A 20568-nucleotide genomic window follows, 5' to 3' on the forward strand; every position below is an offset into this window, starting at 1 on the left:
GCTCCCCTGGGGATGGGCACTGAGCTCCCCTGGGGATGGGCACTGAGCTCCCCTGGGGATGGGCACTGAGCTCCCCTGGGGATGGGCACTGAGCTCCCCTGGGGATGGGCACTGAGCTCCCCTGGGGATGGGCACTGAGCTCCCCTGGGGATGGGCACTGAGCTCCCCTGGGGATGGGCACTGAGCTCCCCTGGGGATGGGCACTGAGCTCCCCTGGGGATGGGCACTGAGCTCCCCTGGGGATGGGCACTGAGCTCCCCTGGGGATGGGCACTGAGCTCCCCTGGGGATGGGCACTGAGCTCCCCTGGGGATGGGCACTGAGCTCCCCTGGGGATGGGCACTGAGCTCCCCTGGGGATGGGCACTGAGCTCCCCTGGGGATGGGCACTGAGCTCCCCCTGGGAATGGGCACTGAGCTCCCCAGGGCATGGGCACTGAGCTCCCCCCAGGGCATGGGCACTGCCAGAGCTCCAGGAGTGTTTGGACAACAGTCTCAGGGACAGGGTGGGATTTTCGGGGTGTCTGTGCAGGGCCTGGAGCTGCACTGGATGATCCCTGTGGGTCCCCTCCAGCTGATGATATTCCATATTTCCACTCTGTATTTTGCCATTTATGAGAAGCACCTCTGCCACAATTCCCACAAAATCATCCCAGAGCCAAACCCCATGAAGAACATCCCCCTGAAGATGCCACACTTCCAGGAGAGCAGTCCCCAGCCCCAGGGAAGCTCTCTGGAGGTGGGTGAGGTGTTGGGGGAGGGCACAGGGAGCCCAGCCCGACTCACAAGGAGAACTCCTCGCGCAGGCGCCGCCGGTATTGCTTCTTGGGCTTCATAGTGTTGAAGTAGGGCAGCTTGATGACATCTGGCCACACAGCTGGGCAGGGGCTCCCACAGAGCCGGCTGGGGAGCAGGGAGCACAGTCAGCCAGGGAACTCACACAATTCACACAATCATTGGGTTGGAAGATCTTCAAGACCTTCCAAGATCATGGAGTCCAGCCCAGCCCTGACACCTCAACAAACCCTGGCACTCAGTGCCAGTCCAGCCTTGGTTAAACACCTCAGGGCCGTGCCCACCTCCCTGGCAGCACATTCCAGTGCCCAGTCCCTCTTGCTGTGGAGGATTTTTTCCTGATGGCCAACCTAAACTGCCCCTGGCACAGCTGGAGGCTGTGTCCTCCTGTCCTGGTGTCCCTGGTGGCCACTCCAGAGGAAATGACCTTGTGGGAATGGTGTGAGCACAAAGAACAGAACAGAATCCCCAGGCTGGAAGAGCTCTCCAAGATCATGGAGTCCAATCCAGCCCCAACAGCTCAATAAACCCTGGCACCCAGTGCCAGTCCAGGCTTTGTTAAACACACCCAGGGATGGTGACTCCACCACCTCCCTGGGCAGAACATTCCAGAACTTTATCACCTTTCTGGAAAAAACTTTTTCCTGATATCCAACCTGAATTTCAGCTCAAGGCTGTGTCCTGTGGTTGTGTCAGTTCCTGGAGAAAGAGCCCAGCCCCAGCTGAGCACGGACACCTCTCAGGAGCTTTGCAGTGATGAGGGCACCCCTGAGTCTCCTTTTCTCCAGGCTGAACACCCCCTCCTAAATTGGGGGGCCAGAACTGGACACAGCACTCGAGGTTCAGCCAGGAGGAGCAGAGCCACCAAGCCCAGGGAAAACACCTTTCTCAACCTGCTGCAGGAAAAACCCAGGGCTGGGCACAGCTCAGATGAGCTGTTAAAAAAGGAGGTGTCAGGAAGAGGAAAATGTTGAGCTTGAGTTTATAAATCACTCTAAACAATGACATTTTATTTTTCTTACTACAAAGTTTAAAATCTTAATGTTTCTTACTTAAACTTCCCAAACTCACTAATTTTTAGTATTTTTACCTGGCAGAGGTTGTCCAGAGAAGCTGTGGACTTGATACCCCTGGAGGTGTCCAGGCCAGGCTGGACAGGGCTTGGAGCAGCCTGGGACAGGGGAAGGTGTCCCTGCCATGGCAGGGGTGGCACTGGGTGGGATTTAAGGTCCCTTCCACCCCAAATCATGCCAGGATTAAAACTTCCAGTGTGAGAAGTAATTCAGGTTGGTGATTTTTTGACTCAGCAAACAGCAAGGTTTACTGAGGCCACATAAATCAGCAACCACACACCTGGTGTAGGTGTGGACACCTGATTATTCCCATTTGCATTCCTGGCCCTGTTTTCCAGTCAGGTTAGAGAACAAGGGCTCCTCTAACTCCCTGCCTGTGTGCACGAGCAGCTCCTGCAGCACCTCCCTTCACAGACATGCATGTGCAAAGCTTTACCTGATTAATTCAAGCTGAGCCAGTTCCAGATTGGCTTGAAAAATAGGCTTCTTTGTAAACAGTTCCCCGAGGATACAGCTGGAAGGAGGAAAAGCAAGAGGTCACGACAGCAAACCCTGGGGATGAGCGTCTCAACACGGCCGCGTTTGTGCTTTGCCTGAGGAGAGTGATTTGCATCAGGGCTTGTAGTGACAAAGTGACCTGTGTGTACAGAGTCCCCAGCCCTGGCCTCCTGGGAATCACCTCCTGCAAGTGGCTGCTGCGTGCAGGAAGCCCCTGACAGGTTAACTCTTTGCAGGGAATGGAGGATGTGTCAATGTGACAAGAGAAAAGAGCCCAGAGCTCTCATTTTTCCTCCAGGTTCAGCTTTTGTTTGGGTTTTCAACTTCTCTCTGCTGGTCCAAGGTGTCAGGGCAAGCAGAGGAGATGGGTTTGTGCACACAGAGCTCTTGTACAGCTGGGAGGGAAAGAGAGCACAGAGGGAGCACCTCTGACTCCTGCAGCCCTCAGCATCTCTCCTTCAGCCACCAGGAAACAGTGCCAGAAGCAGCTGGGGAAATGCAGGCACCTGGCTGGAATGGGAACTGAGCAGCAACTGGGCCTCACAGTCAGTAATTATAATTAATTATTAGTTTGCCCAACCTGTCTTTGTGTTATAACAAAGTTTAGCTGGAACATCCCAGTGGGAAGTGCTCACTGTGGGGAATCCAGCCTCAGTTCTACTGCTGAATCCTCCAGTATTTGCTTCTGAATCATTTGGAAAAATGTTCCATCTTTGTGGCTGAACTGCCCAGACTCCTGCTCCCTGGGCTTTCTGTACTACTGGAACTTCCTAAAATCTGAAATATCTACTTAAAAATGTTTTAGCTGAAAAAAAAATAAATTAGTGGCAAACTGCAACTTCAAGAGTTTAGAGAAAAATTCTCTAAAAAACACACTGAAGGAGTGAGCAGCACAGGGCAAATGTCACCCCTCTTGATCTCAAGGGTGTATCAATATCAGGTTGGTATGCATTTTAAACAGTGAAAATGCTGGGTTTTTTATCCTTTCTCATTTCAAACCCAAGGAAAACCTCATTCTAGGAGTTTTTACTAAGTGGTTTGGATGAGGGGGCACACTCCCATCCCTCACTGTGACATCTCCCTGCCTCATCCTGCATGGCTGGCACAGATGCAGCTGTGGGACCTGGCACAAACGAAGGAGCAGCTGCCAGGGGAGTGCTGAGGAGCTGGCACAGGGCAGGGAGGGCAGCAGCACTCACCCACAGCTCCACACGTCGATGGCAGGGGTGTAACGCTCCTCCCCGAGCAGCAGCTCCGGGGGTCGGTACCACAACGTGATCACTTTGTTGGTGTAGGGACGGCTGCAAAGCAAAAAAAAACCAATAAAAACTCATCCCAAGAGCCACAAAACCCTGAAAATTGCTCCATTTTGTTTCCCAGCTGCACTTACGCCTGTTGGTGGCAACAGGGGTGTTTTAAGTGTTTGCACTTCTGAGTTAAAAATTGAGAAGGCAGCATGGATTTCACTGGCAGTAGGGTGGTTCAAGTGCAGTGAAACTGCACTTCTGAGTTAAAAATTGAGAAGGCAGCATGGATTTCACAGGAATCAGGACTTGCTGTAGGTACACAAGGCTGAAAATCCCTGACCCTCAGCAGGCTGCCATCACTGAATGGTGACTGAGCTTGGAGCAAAATTCACTCCAGGGTAGGTCAAAGCAAGCAGAGAAGAAGTTTGGGGTCCTTCTGAGCTGCTCTTCTAATTAAAAGTTATTAAAACCAGCCAGGAGTGTATCTGTCTAACAACTGGAACTGGGTGATACCAACGAAAATGATTTCACTTCCAAGTGAGGGATTGTGTGGATAACTAAGGAGAAGAAGCCATCCCACCCAGATAAACCCCTTCCCCTTCCTCACCTCTCCTCTGAGCTGTAGAGTCGGGCGAGCCCAAAGTCTGCAAGTTTGATCTGCCCACTGAAAGACAAAAAAACAGCCCCTGGTTTAAATCACGTTTAAAATACAGAATTATGGAATACATTGAGCTGTCAGGGACCATCAGAACCCAACTCCTACTTAAACCTCAGTTAAAGGGTGAGGAAACCCCTCCAAGCAGCAGAAAAGCCTCACAAAGCCACATTTGCAGGAATTACTGCTGGATATGCCAGGCTTAATTCTCCACTTCTGACTGAATGCTTTGAAGAAATAAAATGTTAAAAAAATCCCAAAAACTCACCAATAATTCAGTGTCATCTGTATCACAAACCCTTCCCAGCAGGCCAATGTCACAGATTTTTTTAAGTGGATATTGAGATATTTGGTTGTAATTAGGGCCAAGATTCTACAACTGGTTACCTGTTGTTCAGTAAGATGTTGGAGCACTTGATGTCTCGATGAAGGAAATTCTTTTTGTGACAGTAATCCAGACCCTCCATTAACTGTTTCATGAAAGACTTGATATGGTCCTCTGAGAAATGTACCAAGCCAGATTCTAGCAGCCCCATTAGGTCATGGTCCATGTACTCAAACACAAGGTAAAAGGCACCTGGGATAATAAACAGAGAAATGGTTGAAAACAAAAGGAGAGACACAAAAAAGAGGAGGAATGAAAGGAGATTAAATTGTTGGAAGAGTTTTTGTTGTGCATAGTTCTGCTGGAGTTGTTTTTTTTTTTATTTTACAGTCCTGTGCTGTCTTGGACTTACTGGGTGTCCTTTTCCCTCAAGGGGTAAAAAAAGCCCCAAAACAACAAAGCAGCCCCACCAAACTGAGATCTGAAATGAAACAACACTCAAAATAAATTCCTCTGAAGTTCTGGCCACATTTCCCTTCATGCTTTGGTTATTTTCTTACAAGAATTTGTTGAAGGATTACCATGCATGGCTTGAACCTGTGTTTGGGCTGTTCCCTTCTCTCTCCCAGAAGAGAAGATCCCAAACAAGAGCCAGTGGGATGCTGAAACTCTTTATCCACAGTGGCTGAGCACAAAGAACTTTTCACACTACTAGTAAGTTTGTTGCCACTAATCAGTATTAAAAAGGCTTTTTTTTAAAGACTGCTCTCCTGTGAGTCTGCAGGAATGCAACCATCCTTTGATCAACTCACTCCAACTGGAACCTGTCCTTTGAGGTGAGGCCAGCGCCACATCCAACCGCAGGAGGAACACAGAGAAACAAACCCAGCCCAGAGCCGAATTAACACCAAACCAAGGGGCTGCATCACACCTGTGGTGAGCAGAAACCAGCCCAGCAGCCAGCTGTACCTTTGTCCTTCTTGAAATCCAGTGCATCTTGTTTGTCCGTGACGATCTCCTTCATGTTGACCACGCTGCGGTGGATGAGCTGCCGCAGGATTTTGATCTCGCGGATGGCTGTGATGGGGAACCCTTCCTTCTCATTGTCCAGGCGCACCTTCTTCAGAGCCACCAGCTCACCTGCAGGGCACAGAGGTCACACACTGCTCACCTGCATCCCCAGGGAAGTTGGGAGCAGCCCCAAGCAGGGAAAATGCCCACTAGGGGATGTCCCTGCTCATTTTGGTTCAGTCGCTCTGCTAGGAGCTCTCACCTGACACCCGTGCTCTTCCCAACCTGCTCTGTGAGAAATGGATTGGTAGAGACCTTATAAATAACACTAGATACTTTGGAGAAGTAGAACTATGAAAGATGCATTGTCATAAGACCCACAAAGAGTAATTTTAGATTATTTGCTTTAAGGCATTTACAGTATGGGGTGGCAAAAGATGATAAGCCAAGAAATAATTATAGTATATTGTAATTAAGAAATAGTTTCCCTCTGATTGTGATGGTGTGAATTATAACATCTGTATTATCTCACCCATCTCTGGAGACTGAAAATAGAATGAAAGATTTTAAAACCCCTCTCAGTTGCTCCATCTCTGGGTCAGAAAAGGGCTTAATCCAACACCACTCCACTACAAAGGGGGAACAGAAGTTTACCCTGGAATTTCCCAAGCTGTGCTGCAATAACACCTGACAATCTAAAAAGCAGGGGTTCAGTGGCCACCACAACCTTCTGCCCAGGCACCAAACCACACCCCAGGGCACAACATCTCACCAAGAGTGAACAGGAGATGTTGTGCCCTGGGGTGTGGTTTGTTAGTGAACAGGAACCTGGGCACTAAACTCAAGATTCCAGAGCCGCTGCTCTCGTGCCCCTTTCGGAAAACACCCGCTGGAAGAGCTGGAGTCACTTCTGACCCTGCAGGTGTTTATCACTGTGGGGCAGTGTGGGAACTCAGCACATCACTCCGGATGTCCAGAGCTACCGAGACAACCCTTGGGGGGCTCGGAGGCCCTGGAATGCTGCCAAAAGTACCTGGTGGCTTGACTTTGATCCTTTTAAAGAAATGACACCTGAAGGTGAGGAAATGAGAGAATTTCAGGTTTGAATGGTGAGGAGATGTTATTCACTTGCTAGAACTTAAGTTAGAATGCACTGTACAGGGGGGTTTTATGTGTTGTACAGGGGGGTCTGGAATTCTGTGCATGGATCAGGAGTCCCAAGATGGGGGGATTTGGGCATGCCCTGTCCTTCTTCTTTCTTCTCCTTGGCATCCATGTTCAGGATGACGTTGGCATGTGTGGATTGGTTCATGGTGAAGGTGCACTTGCCAACAAAGGCAGAAAGTATTGGAAATTGAAGGTAAATATCTAATACGTAGTTTTCACTATAAAAGAGACCCCGTGGGTGGGAGAGAGTGCCCTTGGCTGCCTTGCTGATCAGACCTCGGCTGGACAGACAGAAAAACTTTGTAGATAAGCAACAATAAACTCAACTGAAGACCTAAAAGCAAGAGTCCAGACTCCTCCTTCAAAGCACGGCCTGCCCAGAACCACCTTCTCCCGTGCTGGGGCAGAGACAAGTGACAGCCGAGCCCGGCAGAGCAGCACTGGCAGGGAGCTGAGAGTGGCATTTCCCTGGGGCCGTGCTCACCTGTGTCCTTGTCCTTGGCTTTGTAGACCTGCCCGTACGTCCCCTCTCCGATGATGCCGATGATGTCGAACTTGTCCACGCAGCGCTTGCCCCAGTCGCTCTCCGTCTGCCTCCTCTCCCCGTAGCGAGGACAACAGATTCTGCAGGAGGGACAGCTCTGTCACACACCCCAGGGCTCCAGCTCAGTGCCATCCCACAAAAAAACCCCACCTGCTTGACGGGGTTAATCCCTAAAACATCCTGGGTTAATCCATAAAACATCTTGGGTTAATCCCTAAACACTTGGGCTGGTCAGCAGGGGGAGGAAGCAAAACAGAGGCTCCAGAGCTGCCCAAGCAGGGAAAAGACCAAAAATAAACACCAAGAACACAGCAAGGCTCAGGCATGTTGGCAGCACACTTCTAGAATGTTCATTTTAATGTATTTTTGTGCATAATCCCAACTACTCCCAATACAAAAATATTATCCTGGATGGCATTATCACACTGCAGCAGGGCAAAAATGAACGTCTGGGGTATTTTTCTGGGGTATTTTAAACATCTGGATGTTTGATTATTTTATTGAAAACACTCTGTACAAAACGTCAGGGGATTTTGCTCCCTCAATAATTGCTGAAATTTGTGATCAGGGGAAGTTCTCTATGCCTTGAATGTGGAATGGTGGAATTTCAGAATGGTTGGAATGGCTGGAAGGGACATGAAATATGATCCAGTCATGGGCAGGGACACTTTTCCCTATCCCAGGGTGCTCTCAGCCCTGCCCAGCCTGGCCTTGGACACTTTCAGGGATTCAGGAACAGGTTCCCTGGGCACCCTGTGCCAGTGAAGAGTCCAAATCTCCAATTTGGAACAACCAACTTTTGAAAGCAACAAGAGTTTTATACAGAGATGCTCATCCAGAGGTTTCTTCTGGCTAAATCAAAGAGAAAACAGCTTCTGGGGTAGATGTGGCTGAAGATTGGACATGACACACTCCATTAATTCTACCATTAATTCTCCAATAAATGGGACAAGCTGCCTTTAGCTGAGGGTCCAAATGTGAAACAACCCACAGGAAACAGCCATTATACTGAATAATACAGAAATAGGAACTTGTTTTCTCTCCTATCTCACTTCCCTCAATAAAAACCCTCAAACCAGTTGGGAGACTTGAAGATTTAAAAAAAAAAATTAATTAAAAAAATAAGAAGTCAGCCTTACTTTGGTCTCTTTTTGAAGGGTTGCTGAGGTGGTGTGGCTGCCTTTGGTTCTGGGGAGTCAGGAGGAGATGGGTCCCCCCCAGGGAGCTCGGGGGGGAGCGGGAGGTCCGTGAGTAAGTGTCGTGGTCTCTGCTCTCTGTCTTTCTTCACAGGTTTTGGAGGAAGAATCTCTTTTGGACTAAACTCCGAAAAGTTAATACAACACAAAAGTCAGACTCAACAGCCAGTTAAACAAACAAACAAAAATTAAATAAACTACTGCAGGATAACAGCTTTAGTTGACAATGTGAGGTTTAAGTGTCAAAATCAGCACATTCAAATATAAAATAAAGCAGCTTAAATTCACAATGTTCATACACCAGGAGAGAAAAGTGTCAGAGTGGAACACATCATAAAATGAACACACAGGTCAGCACTAGAACTTGCTCAGTTTGCACAAATCAGAAGCAGTAATTCAGAGTTTCCTGTGAGGCAGCTCAGGGGATCAGGCAGCACCCACTTGCTGACCTTTACTTCCTCTATTTACTCCATTTATCACCATGAAATGAAGTGCTTGACTTGGTGAGGACCACTACAACTACAGAGCCAGAGCTAAACCTCCCTCCACAAGGAACTTTTAACCTTTCAGCAAGGACTGAAATGTGGCTTTAACTCCCAAATGCTGCTGAGGAACCAAAAGTTGATTTAAATTATCAGGAGTTTGGTTTAGGCTGGCAGGAGCAGAACCTACTTTGTCTTTCATGTATTTTGTGAGGAGAATTCCTAGATTTGAGTAGTCATGAATTCTCCATGCAATTCTCTGCTTCACCAGGAAAAGGAAAAAATGCAGAGATCCAAACAGCCTTCCCAGGTCTGCTTTTAGGGCAGGGAGCAGATTTGGTGTTTGAACCATCAGCTCTAACACTTTAGAATAAATGAACTGATGGAAGTAGGTCATTTTGCCAATTATTTTATTAGACACTGCCTAATAATCTGCACGACAATCTCTTGTGAAATCTGCTTAAGGAAGGAGGAAGATAAAAAACACCAGAAATAGGAGAGGTAGATGGGCTGGAACTCCCCCCATTGACAGCAAAATGCTTCAAAGCACAATAATCATGTTCAAATATCCACAGAGAATCACAAGGAATTGTTAAGGCTGGAAAAGATCAAGTCCAACCATGAACACTCACATTCATCACTAAACCACAAAAAGACTCAGCCTTTGTCCAGAATTAAAACAACTTCTTTGTAAAACCATGGTGGGAAGGGTGAAGTCGTGTCTGGAGAGTGAACCTACAGTGCTCATGTTCCAAATCACCAATTACCAGTTCTCAATTACCAAAAATTCCCATTTTCTTGCCTTTTATCTGCTCAGTTCCTCTATTTGCACATCAGCACTTGGTTCCTCTAAGCTCAGTTCCCCCAGGACACCTGGGCTGGTCACCAGGGGGAGGAAGCCAAAGAGAGCCTGCAGAGCTGCCCAAGCACAGAAAAGACCAAGAAGAAACACCAAGAGCACAACAAAAGCTCCTTGGAGCTCCTTTGCAGAGAAAAGACCAAGAAGAGACACCAAGAACACAACAAAAGCTCCTTGGAGCTCCCCAGCCAAGCCTAAAAAAGGTGGTGGTAATTCTGGAGAGGTTAAAGAATCTCCACTTGAATAAATTCTGTCCTTGGGCATTTCAAAACCCCATTTCCAACCCTGTATTTGCCACGGGCTTGGGGCTGGAACATTCCCCAGGCTCAGCAAGGACAAAAGTCCAGCTCAAAGAGTTTTGCTCATAAAAATGAAGGCCACTGGTGAAGGGTGAGATTCTGCACTGTCAGGGCCACATGGAACTGCCACCAGACTCAGCAAAACAAGGGGGATTTCCCATCCTTTTATTGGGAAAAAGAGGCATTTACTGAGCCCCAGCATCACCCTCATCACCCCAGCCCTGGGGTCAGGGATAAAACACTTTTACAGAGCTGGGTGGTAAAAAAAAAAAAGAGCTCTAGGTGTGAGTGGTTGAAAAAATAAAATAGAAATTTGTCTGGGGTTGGAAAGGAGGGAACACTGCAGCAGGATTTGCTTTGGGAAAATCAGCAGGCAGCTCAAAGCTCCTGCTCAGCACAAACATTTAAAACCAGTAATATTTACTGAACAACATCACACAGGGAGGGCAACAAACACACACCAACCTCACTTTTAGGTTGGAGGCAGTGAGAACATTTCCCTGCTTGCCATCAATACCAGAATCATCCATGAGAATAAATTCAATTATTCAGAATATGTAACACTTCACCACAGGGTGACTGTATTGAGTCAGGACTGTGGGATACCACACTGGTCACTGAAAATGTGCTTTACTCCCCAGTCCCAGCACATCTTTAGGGATGACTGGGAGGATAGAGGAGGTTTTAGGAACTACAGGCTAAGCAGATCAAATTTAAAAAAAAAAAATCACTGATGACCTTAATGGCACTGTAACATACTAACAGCTAGAAAAGGAGAGGAAAAAACAATTATTTGGGTTTTTTTTCTTCTCCACTTCATTCTGGTTATTCTGTTCCTTTCTTCCCACTAAAAGAAACCCCATGAGTGGGGTTTTCAGAGAAATTCATCACAGAAGCCCCAACCACCAGCAGCCAGCCAGAGCTGCAATCACAGGACAGAGCCAAGTCTGCATGTTTTGATCAGAAATGATCAGGAAATAAAGTTGAAGCAGGTACAGTTTCACTCATTTTTAAACTTTTCAAACAAACAATACCTGCTTCTCAAGCAATGAATTGCTTGCATCAATTACTCAAGAATTAAGACAATACTCAAGTTAAACCAATGCTGGTTTTACACATGGGCATGGCCTGTGTGGCTGGTGAATCAGGAACAGAAAAAGCTCTGGTTTGTGTACTTGTTAAGATTTTTTTAGCTTTTTCCTGTTCCTTGAGTACAAGTTTTAAAGAATTAAGCAAACAAAAAAATGTAATTTTAAAGTAAGGGTGCAAACAGCTCCAACACAGAGAGGCAAAACCCCAGATCCAAGTTCCATCCCTGTAATAAACAGGAGCAAGGAGTGATGTGAAAGCTTTACCAAGCAGCAGCCAAACCTCTTGTTTCCCACAGAGATAAGAGGCAACAACCTGCACGAGACCATAAAACCCTCCACACAAACCTGGCAGGGCCAGCACCTGGAACAGCCCTGGGATAACTCCTTTAAACCAACACCACAGTCGTACTCTGCAGGATAACCTCATAACTGTAAAACCAACCCCAAAAAACCCCAAACCCCTCTTTATTCAAGGCTTTGCTCTTAAATGCAAAGGGGATGCTGTGGTGTGACCTTACCTATCCAAGTCATCTTCCCCAACTAAAATAGGGGGGAGCGGAAGCGGAGGCAAGGTGGAAGTTTTCAGGTGTGGGATAGCAGCCGTCACAGACACTTGGGTTTTTGTAGCCACCTGCACAGAGGACTGGGAGTTCACCTGAGAGGATAAAGTAGACGTCCTTGGGTGGGAAGAAGATGGCAAAGACGTTGGGGCTGGAGGAGGAACCTGAACAGGAGTCACTGGGGCTGGAGGCAAAGGTGGGGCAGCGGGTGACGGAGGCAGCGGCGGCAGCGGCGGCGTGGGAGGCGGAGGGGTGGTGGTGGGCAGAGGTGGAGGAGGGGATTTGATGGCGGGGAGGGGAGGTGGAATCTCCTTCTCTGCTGGGTCTGTCTCCTTTGGAGATACCAGGTCCTCTACCACTGCTACAGGCTTCGAGTCTTTTGTTCCCGTGGGTTTGGAATCCCTAAGTGGAACAGGGTGTTTCCTCTCCGAGTTCTCCTCTGCCTTGGATTTCGTTGTCTCCGCAGGGGCTTTAGGCTCTGTGTTGGTGTACAGCAAATTCACCGAGTCCGTGTCCGGAGCTTTCTCAGATTTAACAGTTTTGGTGACTTTTTTAGACTCTGTCCCAGCCTCCTTCAGCTCAGCCAAGCTGTTCTCCTTCCTAGCCAGGAAAACAGGGGAGCCTTTGGCCTCCTTCCCGTCCACCTTGGCTGCAGCGGCCGCCGCGGCCGCTCGCTCCTTCTTCTTCCTGCTGAGCTCTGCTCCCAGGCTGGAGTTCAGTGGGAGCCTGCTTGGGGAGATGCTGGAATGGCGACTGCGAGAGCCAGACCTCTGCTTTTTGCTGTGAGATGAGTGCCTCGAGTAGCCAGGGCTGCGGCTCCGGGACTTGACGGATTTCCTGGGGAGAGAAATGAAAGGGAGCTTCTCTCACCCTCTGAGCTGCTCAGCAACGGCTGAATGTCTTACTGGTCAGCTCAGAGAGGTCACAACACCTGTCAGGAGAGGGTGGAGATACTGAAAGGAGTTTCTGAGTCAATCAGGAGCAGTTTTAGGTCACCCACCAGTTTGATATCATCACCCACCCTTGCTGTGCCAGACCCGCCGGCACACCGGGAAGAGAAGGGAAGGATCAAGGCTGGACAAGGCCCAAGGGAAGGAGGAGATCACAGCTCACACACCCAACAGGAGGCTCCAGTCAAGAGGATGAGCTGGCAGTTTAGGAATATTTCACAGGAATGATGTGGAACTTTGAAGGAAAGCATGGATAAAACAGGAATGCTGCCTCAGGAAATCGGGCACTTCAAGCTGCTTTCACCCCCCTGGTTCTTTCACTGCTATCACAACTCAAATTTGCATGGTGGGATTTGGAAAAAGAAAAAATAAACACCAGGAATTTAAAATCTATTGGTCAAGGTGTTCCTGTACAAAAATGGGCTCTAATTCAGGTGTGTGTGCAGAAATAATCACAGAAAATCTGGGCTGGGAGAGAAGCAAGGCAGGAAACACCTCACACCATCGGGGCTCTCCCACATGAACCTGCTCAGGAGAGAGGGGAACCTGATGGGGAAACCAGATAAACACTAAAATGGAAGTGGAAACTGGTCCTTCCAGTGCTTATATCAAATTCCTGATAAGGCAGAAGTGTTTCCTCCACTCCAGGAGGAACAAGGATTGGGCAGGGTGAGGCAGGAGGCTTTAATGGTGTGGTGGGCTCTGATGGCAACAGGACAGCCAAAAATTCTGAGTTCAAACACTGTGACAGACACGACACTCCACTCAGGACACATCTAATTTGGAAAACACAGAATTCCCTCAAAACAGCCCCACAGCAGTTACTAAACACATTTAACAGCAGCAGTTCAAACACAGGTGACACTGGCTCCCTTGTAACCATACTCACAACATAATTAACAACACCAATTAGTATTATCCCCAGACAATAAACATTTGGCAAATAAACTGCAGAAATGAGACAACAGAAAGTTCCTGTCCCAACAGCAGCAGCACCTTGCAGGAGGGGCAGCTGTGAGCGTGGGAGGTGAAGGGTTTCCCCAGGGGAAACTCCAAGGATCAGAATTCCTCTCTCCCACTTGGAAGCACCAGCCCAAAGCTCGTGCTGAGAGTGGTCAAAGAACAGCAGGGCTGTAGGTAAATCCTCACCATTACACTTAGAAAATAAATACACAAGCAGAAGGAGAGAAAAGCTGCAGCTGTTTCCCTCCTCACACACTGTCTGCCACAGGAATGCTGCCTCAGGATCACCTTTTTCCAAGGTTTCTGCTCAGTGAGCTGACAGCCTGGGCTGCAGTTTGTCTGGCACCACGAGCTGGGACAGCAGGTACCTTTTCAGCAGCTCCAAGACATTTGCAGGTTATGGAAAACATTCCTGATGAATTCTGTAGGGTGTCACTGACTGCAACCACAAAGTTTTGGGGTGAACATTCCCTACTGCAATTCATCCAGGATGGATTGTTCAAGATGCTGCAGGGCCCCTTCTCCAGCTCCCTGTCTTCCATCCTGCCCCATGAGAACCCCCAGGAGTTACTCCAGTTCATGGGATCATGAAGGGTTTGGGTTGGAAGAGACCTCAAAACCCATCCAGTGCCACCCCTGCCATGGCAGAGACACTTCCACTGCCCCAGGGTGCTCCCAGCCCTGCCCAGCCTGGCCTTGGGCACTGCCAGGGATCCAGGGGCAGCCCCAGCTGGATGCAGAGCAATCAAACAGATCAAAGTAAACTTCTCCAAAAGTCCAATTTTACCTTATTTCATGGTGCTAATTTAGAAACAGCCACCAGGGACACCTGCCTGGAGCAGGGCAGGTGAGGGTGGGGAAGTTTGGAATGCTCAGATCCTCTCACAGGGGTTGCTGCACCACAGAACCAGCACTTCCCAGGGCTGGAATGACTCCCTGACCTTCCAGCAGCAAATATCCACAGCCCTCTGCTCCACCAGGAATAAATCCACCAGGAATTATTGAAGGAATAAATCCACCCAGAATTATTGAAGGAATAAATCCACCCAGAATTATTCCAGGAACAAATCCACCCGGAATTATTGAAGGAATAAATTCACCCATTTCCTCCCAGTCCTCTTCACAGGCAGCCCTCACCCCTTTTTCTCCTCACTAACAAGAATTGCCTACAGTTCCCACACAAATAAATGCTGTTTCCAGGCCTGTTTTCCACCTGGTGTTCACACTGCTTTGTGAGACCTGAGAAAGGCTCCACATCCAGCTTCTCCCAGCTCAAAACCACCTCACCTCCCATCCTCAGAGCATCAACAGCCCCCAAAACCACCAACCCAGCACCTGCTGAGAGGCCTTTTATCACTGCATATCTCAAATAAAACAAGCTATAAAGTGCAGAAGATGCACAGGAAGGTTTTGCTTCTGGAATAAAGCAATTTCCATCTTCTGGAATGATTTTTTGTGGCTTTACCTGCAGCCCTTAATAGCACTTTTACCCCTTTCCTCCCTAATTTGTGAAGCCTTGGTGTAGCATTCCACACCTTATTTGCTTTTTCAAGGTTTTCCAGGATGGATGAGGGGCAATTCAGCCTCACATTCCTTCCTCATTCTGGATAAAAATGCTCTGGGAGTAAAACCCACCCTGCTGTCCCTCCAGAACTGGAAAACAGAAATAAAAGATACCAACCATGACAGCTGTGAATTGACAAAGAAATGATGGCTTCATCTGAAAATCCAAATTAAAAAGCACTATGAGATTTATTTAAGTCACACAATCAGAAGATTGGGATGAGGTGAATGCTAGAACCTTCCATGCTGAGGTGGCCAAGGTTAACAGGGTTAGCATCCACATAATTCCCTATTATCCACCCAAAATCACCTACAAATATTTCAGTATTTTACCTGCTCTAAACAACACAGAGTTAAGGATAAAGCAGAAAACACTACCTGGGAAGCCTGACTGCTCCAATTTCCCAGGAAACAAGCTTTAATTCTTATTTCTGAATGCCCAGCAACCTTTCACACCTCACTACACACTCAGCACACCCCACCTCCAGCAAGCTCTGGAATTCCATCTCCTTGTTTCAGCTGCAGAGACAACAGTGGCCACACAGAAAGGCAAAGCACATCTGTTATTTTCCCTCCTGACCAAATCATCCTGGTTTCCTCCTGGATGGGAAGTGAGCTGTTTTCCACAGCCACTGCAAATGCAAACACTCTGGATTTTCTCCAATCAGCACAGCACACGGGTGCAGCTCCCTAATGATGTGTTTTGGACATGGAGATGAAAGAAAACACAGAATGCACTAAAAAAAAACCAAACCCCATATTGTCAATCAGTGGAAATAAAGGAGTGTCCCAGAAAAGCTTGAGGAACACAAGCCATGGTCAGGTGTTCCCTGCCTGAGTGTGCCAGTTAAAGAGGTTTTCTCTCTCCCAAAAAATGTTCCTGCCTCTCCACAGGAAGCACAGAAGGGATCAGCCACTGCCCAAAGTCAGCTGCCTCCTTGCAAATTCATCTGCAGCACGTCAAGGTGAGGAAGGCTCTGCCCACCCTCTCCCTCAGGTGAGCCCTGAGCCTCCCTGGACACACCTGACCAAAAGTTCCCCCCTCCAGTCTCACCTCACAGCCTGGGAGCTCCACAAAGCAAAACTAACACATGAATTACAGCTTAGGCTTCACCTGACACATGGAAATCAGGTGAAATTCCCTGTGTCCCTTTGCTACACTGCAGGCAGGTGTTTTCCAAAGGGCTGGAATACCTCACACAGTGAGTTATCTGCCCAGGAAAGAGAGAGCAGTGCTACCAAGGCAGAGAGTTGGGTACAAGCTGAGTGTAAACAGTGAGTAACCTTTGGAACTTGTCTGCTTTGGGGTCCAGCATTCAGTCAAGAGTCAGAGATGTCCTTAGAAAGCAGCTCTGAAAGTTTAGGGACACAAAGTGCTCTGAAGTTGTTCCCATGAATCAGGGAAATGTAACTTGGATTTCTGCACTCAGAAGCAGCCAGCCACTCACACAGAGAGGTTCTCCTGGGAAGGAAACTCTTAGGATGCCTCTGCAGCTCCCAATGGCTTCTCCCTGCTCAGGGCTGGCCTCTGGGCCACATCTCAGAGAACTGACTGCACCCTGACTCTTCCACAGGGATGGTAAATAACGTGTCAGAGCAGCAGCAGCAGGCAAAAAGGATTGAAGGGAAGGAGGAGAAAAGCACCCAGGCCTCTCCCTGAGAGCCTCCCAGGTGTACACACAGAAAACAGGCCAGAGGAGGAGCAGCCTGGAGGAAATTTGCACTGTAAAACCACAGTGGAATACAGAGATTTTACGTCAGAGCTTCCAGGGGGTTGAAACCAACACAGAACTGCCAGCAAGGACAAAGGCAAGTTCTCCATGGAAGACAGCACTCCTGAAGTTCAGAGCTGTGGTAACAAAGAGCAAATTCCAAAAGGCCTGTGTGCTTTTGCTGAGCTGGAGGATGCAGCACAGCAAGCACAGAGCAGAGCATTCCTATGGCCATTGCATTCCAGGTCACATCTGAATTGCCATGGAGCTCCAAGCAAAGCTCCACAGCATCCATGGAGACAACTGGAAACTCACTGAATGTAAGCCAGAAAAAAGAAAAGATCAACGTTAGGCTGTGGCACAGGATGATTAATGAACACCTGAAATAAAACACACAGCTACCTTGAAATAATTGTTTCCTTCTGGAGTAAAAGGGGAAAAGAGAAAAAATTAGAGGTAAGCCAAAATCCAGCTGGTTGATCCTCGCCCTTCCAGGCTGGCCAGATTTCAGAAGGGAAGGGAAGAAATTCTAGTGCTGAGAAAAGAAAGTTTAGGCTGAGAGATGGAGTTTGCACGTGGCTGTCTCTAATCCAAGGGGAAAGAAAAGACAAGACAGTTCAGAAAGAGCAAAATCCACCCCCAAGGAGCCCTCCTGAGAAGCAAGATCATGTTCCCACACGCAGCAAGCAGATAAACCCTCCAAACCAGGTGAAAACATTCCCCATGGCTGAACTTCCTGCCAAGTGAGCACTCTGGGATCCTGCTCTGGGAGCTTCCACTCCAGAGGTGGCTGTAACTTAACCCCAGAGCTGCTCCTGCCACCTTTCCCAAAGTGCCAACCCCATTCCCAAGGGAAGTGTCAAGGCCCCCACCAAAGCAACTCCACACACGCCACTCCAGGGCCAAACTGGGCACCAGTGGGGAGGAGAGGAATCACAGGATCATGGAATGGTTTGGGGTGGAAATTCCCAGATCATGGAATGGTTTGGGTTGGCAATTCCCAGATCATGGATGGTTTGTGTTGGCAATTCCCATTTCATGAAATGGTTTGGGTTGGAAACTCCAAAATCGTGAAATGGTTTGGGTTGGCAATTCCCAGATCATGGATGGTTTGGGTTGGCACTTCCCAGATCATGGAATGGTTTGGGGTGGAAATTCCCAAACCATGGAATGGTTTGTGTTGGCAACTCCCAAACCATGGAATGGTTTGGGGTGGCAATTCCCAGATCATGGAATGGTTTGTGTTGGCAACTCCCAAATCACAGAATGGTTTGTGTTGGCAACTCCCAAATCACAGAATGGTTTGGGTTGGAAATTCCCAGATCGTGGATTGGTTTGGGTTGGCAATTCCCAATTCATGGAATGGTTTGGGGTGGCAATTCCAAAATCATGGAATGGCTTGGGTTGGCACTTCCCAGATCACGGAATGGTTTGGGTTGGCAATTCCCAAATCATGGAATGGTTTGGGGTGGCAATTCCAAAATCATGGAATGGTTTGGGGTGCCAAGGGCCCTCAAGACCATCATCCCACGGGCAGGAACACCTTCCACATCCCAGCTTGCTCCAAGCCCTGTCCAACCTCGGGACACCTCCAGGGAAACCATGCCAAACCCTCACAGGGAAGAACTTTTCCCCAATATCCCACCCAAACCCACCTCCCCCTTAACCCCACCACCCCAAACTCCCCTGAACACCCCTCCCCACCCTCCCATCCCCTCCCTCCCCCTGCCCAGCTCCACCCCACGCACCTGGCGATGGGGCTCCGGCTCACGGAGCGCTTGGAGGCGAAGGGGCTGCTGGAGCGGCGGCGGCTGTAGGGGCTCGGGGACCTGCCGCTGTAGGAGCCGCTGCCCCGCTCGTAGCTGGACGAGCGCCTCCGGCCGTAGGGGCTCACGGATCGCTGCCGCCGGCTGTAGGGGCTGGGCGAGCGGGCGTTGGACTGGTAGCCCACGGGCTCCTTGTAGGGCGGGCTGAGGGACTGGCGGCGCGAGGAGCCGCCGGGGCTTTTCCTGTAGGGATCGTAGGTGCTGGAGGTGTGCGAGCGGGGCGGGCTGAGGTCGTATTCCTGCACGTAGGAGGCTCCCGAGGGGCTGTCGTCCAGTTTGGGGCTGTCCGACCATTTCCTGTGCGGGCTCCTGGATTTCCTCTTGGGGCTGTCGATGGTTTTGTAACTTTTGGGAGCATCCCTTTTGCGATGGCTTTTGCTGCGCTCTTTGTGGCTGGACTTGAGCTCCCGCTCCTTCCTGGATTTCTCCTTGTGCGCCTTGGCCGAGCGCGATTCCTTGTTGCTGCTCTTGGAGGAGAGCGCCTTGGGGTGCTCCTCGCTCTCCAGGAGCCTCTTGGAGGATCCCGAGATCCTCTCCTTGGCGGACCTGCTGGAAGCATCCAGGCTCTTTTCCAGCTTCCTGTCCTTCTCCGCCTGTTTGCTCTTCATCAGCTCCCGCAGCCGCTTGTGCTGGTGGTGCCGGTGCTTCTGCGCCCTCTCGCTCCTCTCCGCCCTCCTCTCCTCGTTGTCCCTCCTGTCCAGCTTGAGGGCCACATCGTCCGAGAAGGTGTCCGAGTCCGAGCTGATGTCATCGTACTCCACCAGCGGCTTGATCACCGCTCCCAGGGGCGCCGCCGCTTCCTGGGCCGCCAGCGGCGACTCCTTGGAGTGCCTGGACTTGTGCCTCTTGTGCCTGGAGCCCGCCCGGTGCCTCTCCTTGCTGTTGGAGCTGCCGCCGCCCGGCTGCGAGGACCCCCCGCCGCCGTCCTTCTTGCCGCCATGTCTCTCCGGATTTGGCATTCCTCGGCAACGGCGAGGGGGGGACTCCGCGGAAGGCCCCAACTTCAAACTCCCTCCGCGCCCGCCCCTCGCACCATCCACGCCGGCCTCGGTCCTCCCTCCTACATGGGGAGCGGGGCGCGAGGCCCCGGAGGAGGCGGGAGGGACGGGGAGGGGAGGGGGGAAGGCCCCGGGAGGGGAGGGGGGAGCGCCGCGGCCTCACCGCCTCATCCGCGGGGCCCAGGCCCGCCCGGCCCCCGCGCTCTGCCCGAACCGGAGCGGCGCCGTCCGGGGGCACCGCCAACTCTCGCGAGACCCGCCTGCAACTCTCGCGATAACGCCGCCGCCGCCGCCCCTCCCTCCGCTCCCGGCAGAGTCCTCCTCGTCCGCGAGTCCTCTCGGAGATGGGCGGGGGCGCGCGCTCGCTCCTCTCGCGAGAGCCGCCAAATCGCGCGGCCCGGCGGCGCCCTCCCGGCCAACTTTATCGGGGCGCGGGGCGGGGACAGCGCCCCCTAGCGCCCGGCCCGCAACAAAGCTCCATGGCGGCGCCGCCGCCGCCCCGCCGGCCCGGCCTCCCGCCGCTCTCCCGCTCCGCCGCGCTGCGCTCTAAAGCCGCCGGCGGGTCGCTGTGGGGCCCACCGCGGCGCACGGCCGGCTAACGGGCGGTCGGTGCTCCGTTGGAGCTCCACAGCGGGCGCCGCCGCGCTTCCAGCAGCGCTGAGGGGGCGGGGCGTGCTGCCTCCCGAGCCCCGCCCGCCCCTGCGGCCGCGGCGAAGTCTCGCGAGAGCGCGGGAGCGCGGCCGCGGGCGCAGCGAT

General features: G+C 50.5%; 1 protein-coding gene across 2 annotated transcripts in view; it reads right to left on the bottom strand.

The window, feature by feature from the left end:
• Positions 1–20002, bottom strand: part of CDK12 (cyclin dependent kinase 12) — a 30005-nt gene extending 10003 nt beyond the window's left edge. For both annotated transcript variants that reach the window (XM_039697159.1, XM_039697160.1), the window contains exons 1-10: positions 18737–20002; positions 11759–12637; positions 8453–8629; positions 7254–7393; positions 5561–5731; positions 4654–4843; positions 4219–4275; positions 3564–3665; positions 2303–2380; positions 785–901 (exon numbers count right to left, since the gene is read on the bottom strand). In XM_039697159.1, the coding sequence (XP_039553093.1) occupies positions 785–901; positions 2303–2380; positions 3564–3665; positions 4219–4275; positions 4654–4843; positions 5561–5731; positions 7254–7393; positions 8453–8629; positions 11759–12637; positions 18737–19773 (2948 nt within the window). In that variant the 5' untranslated portion in view covers positions 19774–20002. The remainder of the gene's footprint in view (positions 1–784; positions 902–2302; positions 2381–3563; positions 3666–4218; positions 4276–4653; positions 4844–5560; positions 5732–7253; positions 7394–8452; positions 8630–11758; positions 12638–18736) is intronic.
• Between the last annotated feature and the right edge of the window lie 566 nt (positions 20003–20568).

Source organism: Passer montanus, unplaced genomic scaffold, assembly GCF_014805655.1.
Source record: "Passer montanus isolate IOZ18808 unplaced genomic scaffold, ASM1480565v1 scaffold117, whole genome shotgun sequence".
In the NCBI taxonomy this organism is placed as follows: domain Eukaryota; kingdom Metazoa; phylum Chordata; class Aves; order Passeriformes; family Passeridae; genus Passer; species Passer montanus.